The sequence below is a fragment of the Malurus melanocephalus genome, unplaced genomic scaffold (assembly GCF_030028575.1).
Source record: "Malurus melanocephalus ecotype Western Australia unplaced genomic scaffold, MMel_1.1 scaffold_6, whole genome shotgun sequence".
Taxonomy (NCBI): Eukaryota; Metazoa; Chordata; class Aves; order Passeriformes; family Maluridae; genus Malurus; species Malurus melanocephalus.
The window spans coordinates 318,918-322,666 of NW_026623238.1; the positions used below are offsets into that span (position 1 = coordinate 318,918).

Consider the following 3,749-nt stretch of genomic DNA (forward strand, 5'->3'; position numbering starts at 1 on the left):
GCGCGAGTCGCTCCCGGGAAGGATGGAAGCGGCGGGCACGGAGGTGCGGACACTGCAGATCCCACGGCGGGGCAGCGCCCCCGCCCGCTCCCCGCCCCACGGCGGCTGCCCCCGCCGGGCGGTGCCGCCGAGGGGAGGACGGTGTGAAGGGAAGGAGGAGGGCGAGGAGGGGGAGGAGGGCGAGGAGGGGGCGGAGGGCAGCTCCCACCCTGCCCCCGTCCCCGCACGGTCGCTGCGGGAGGGCCACCCCCTTCCCTGCAGGTGACCGGAGCGACACCCGCCTCTGAGGGCTCTGCCCTGGCACAACCGCCCCGTCCCCGCTGCCCCACCCAGCCGCTCYCCCGGGTAGCGGTCCCTGCCGAGGTGGCGACGGTCGCCGCACTCTGCCCGCCACCGAGCACGTGCCCGGGCTGAACTGGTGCTGGGCACCTCTTCCCTATTACCCGCGTCCCCTCGTCCCTCCCTCCCTCCGCCTGCCCGGTGGGTGCTCACCGCAGGCGCATCTCCCATGTCCGAGCGGGGCGAGTCGTGCATGGCGAGGCTCGGGCGGGCGGCGTTGGCGGCGGTGCGCCCGGGGAGCGGCAGCGGCGAGAGGGGCGCGCACACAGCGGCGGGAGCGGCACCCGGCGACACCGCCTCCTCCCGCCCCGCCCGCCAGGGAAGAGCTCGGAGCGCGGCCTGCGCCAAACATCGCGGGGGGGACCGTCCCGGCCAATCAGCGCCCGCCGCGACCCGCGGCCGGCCAATGAGCGGCGGCGGGCGGCGTGATCGCGGCGTGCCGGCGGGAAGGGCGGTGCGTGGGCACGGCCGGCGGGAAGGCGGGGAGGGGGCGGGGCCGGCAGGGGCGGTGGAGCGCGCGCTGGAAACTGGGGGAAAGGTCGGGGGCGGGGCGGCGGCCGGGAATGCCCGCGCGCAGGGGGCGGGGCCGCCGCCTTTCCCCTCCCCCCGCGGTGCGTGCGGCGCGGCACGAGCGCTCCCGCCAACCGCCGGCCCGCGTGCTCGGGGGAGCGTCACTGTTCCCGCGGGTTCCCGCCATCCGCCGCCGGTTGTCCCGTTTTGGGGAGCGCCCCTGTTCCCGCGGGTTCCCGCCACCCGCCGCCGGTTGTCCCGTTTTGGGGAGCGCCCCTGTTCCCGCGGGTTCCCAACACCCGCCGGCGGTTTTCCCGTTTTGGGGAGCGCTCCTGTTCCCGCGGGTTCCCTACATCCGCCGCCGGTTTTCCCTTCGAGRTCTCGCCTGCCCCATGCGGTAGGGAAGGGGTCGGGTGCCTGCCCGGCCGCGGCACTGCTTTGCGGGCTGGAAGGTCTGGAGTTAAAAATAACCTTAAACCCCCTCCCAAAACCCATGAAGAGTCAGTGTTCCGGACTGTTGGATCCATTGGCCCTGGAAGACCTCCMCTGGCCAGCCCAGCATGCGCCTCTTAAAAGCCCTCAAATCGCAATATATATTCTATTAAAAAATGTGTGTTCTTCGGTTTTTCCTGTGCCCAGCTCTTGTTTTCATTTTCCAACGGCAGCTGAAGTGTATTGGCCCTGTGATTCCCAGCAGGATTTTGTGGTTGTACTGGGCAGCACCAAGTGCTGGCACTGGGCAGCACTGACCACAGTTAGAGCAGTCTGCATCCCCAAAGCCTGGGATGGGACAGGAAAGATCCCAAGGAGGGGTCAGGTCTGTGTCCCCTGGGACAGGACAAATAGSGGTCCTGCAGGCCTCTGACAACTGCTGACCTTGTCAGCACTTTCCCAACCCGCCCCTGYCCCCTCCCTTGTGCCTCCCTGACACAGAACACAGACAGCAAAAAAAGCATTTTATTCTGCTGAATTATCTCTATTTGTTCCTTCCCGTTTTTCCAAGACGTGACATCCTCAAGTACCCACACAGAGAATCATCTTGAATCTCGTCTCCTTGGGCTGTCAGCTTTATTTGGCCACTGGGGTTTATTTTTTCCATTACAACTCTTCTGAATCCCTCTCCTTCTCTGCTTCCGTGTAGTTTCTAAAGCTTCACTCTGCTTGTCCCTGGTCTCCCTTACTGTACATTTCATATCCTTCCATCAAAAGGATTTCATACCCAGCCCATCAAATAACAAACTAAAAGGATCTCCCTGGCCAGCACTTTGTGCTGTGTGTAGGTTACCAGCAGCTTTCTCTCTGATTTTGTGTAGGACCTGSTGTGCTGGGACCCTGGCTTCTGCTGTATGGTGGTAAGGAAAATAYTGATAAWTCAMACTGCAAGTTGAGCTCTCACATTASAGTTCTGTTTGCAGAAGGGAATCAGTTGTGTGACAGAGAATGAAAAAGAAATTGGGGAAAATGCTGYCGGTGACTAAAAAGCGCAGTGGAGGTGGCACAGTGGGGACACRGGGTTTGTGCCTCTCCTCTAAATCAATAACTAGTTCTTTGTAAAACCAGAGCCARTTGCATGGATCCATTTCAAGAAAAACCTTTCGGGAAGTGTAAAACTAGGAAAATCCTGTTCTATTTTGCGTATTTTCCAATTCTGCTGTAGTTGGGAAAYGACTTGTGTTTGTCTCCGTGCTGCTTGTTGTAACACACACAGTTCCTGCTCAAAGCACTTTCCACAGCCTTAGTCATTGGCGGCACAGATTTTTAATTGAGTAATAGCATCTGAAGGCAGCACAGCAGCCTTGCCAGGGAAGCAGCAGTCACAGGGAAGCAGAGTGGAATCATTTCTCCCAACTCCCAGCAGGATGTTTTCCCATGTCACACACCACAGACTCTGCCTACGTGTTCTGAGTCCCCCAGGGGTCCTCGCTACAGTTCAGGGATGCAAGACCAGTTAAAGAAGTGATGTTACAAGTCYGTACTCTGACTTGTGCCATAGGGAAAATGTGTTTGAAATGTGTTTGATTATGTTCCCCTTGCTGAGCTAAAAATGGCAACTGAAGGTTTTAAAATAAATCCTCGAAACTCTTACCAAAGTCACCTGGTTTGCCTTTTTCTGCTGCTGCCAGCTGAGGCAGTGCTAGAWGAGGAAGGACCACCTTCATCCTCACATGGATTGTCGGGGGTCTGAACCCCATGGAGCCCAAGCCTCCAGTCCTGCCTGCCTTAGAACTTTTCCCTCTCTCCCAGCTCCTACTCCTTCTCCCCCCTTTCACTGTCCCTTCCCAAGGCTGTACCAAGGTGAATAATAAAGCAGCTGACATTATCCTGCTCCTTTGTACTTGTGCCTACACCCACTGACTTCCCCACGGGTTTCACCCAGCAGCACAGCTTCCTGAGCAGCGCACGAGCAAGCTCCTCGGGATGATCCCCGCTGGCTGCAGTTCCCCTCCTTGGAGGCAGTRACCTGGAACAAAGCCCAGAAATCCTCAGTGCTCCGTTCCAAAGAGCTCGGAGCAGCCTGCCCATGTCAGTGACTGCCGGGTGCCGTGTCCCTGCCCTGCCTGGCTGTGGCAATGCCGTGTCCATCCCAGCAGAGCCATCCYGCACCAGCTCCCCCTCCCGTGGTGCTGCTTCTCCGGAATTCTCTGGATGGCGCTCTCCCAGGACCGCGGGTTTATAAAGGTGTGTTTAACTCAGACCGCTGGCAAGCACTTCAGAGAAAAGCTTTCTTTGTTGGAGAKAGACAATGCTTTTGTTCCGAAGATGTAAGTGGCTGCAGTGGAGGGTTGAGAAGGCTCTGCCCTGGTTATCTTATCCTTTCGGCTGGGATGACAAGAAAGAATCAAACATCCTGTGTGAGTAGGAGGGAAAATGATTAACACTGGAGACTGAAAACAACGAAA

General features: G+C 59.0%; 1 protein-coding gene across 1 annotated transcript in view; it reads right to left on the minus strand.

The window, feature by feature from the left end:
* Window positions 1-644, minus strand: part of KLF11 (KLF transcription factor 11) — an 11,865-nt gene extending 11,221 nt beyond the window's left edge. Inside the window, exon 1 of the mRNA XM_057371424.1 lies at window positions 493-644. Within this exon, the coding sequence (XP_057227407.1) occupies window positions 493-534 (42 nt within the window). The 5' untranslated portion in view covers window positions 535-644. The remainder of the gene's footprint in view (window positions 1-492) is intronic.
* Between the last annotated feature and the right edge of the window lie 3,105 nt (window positions 645-3,749).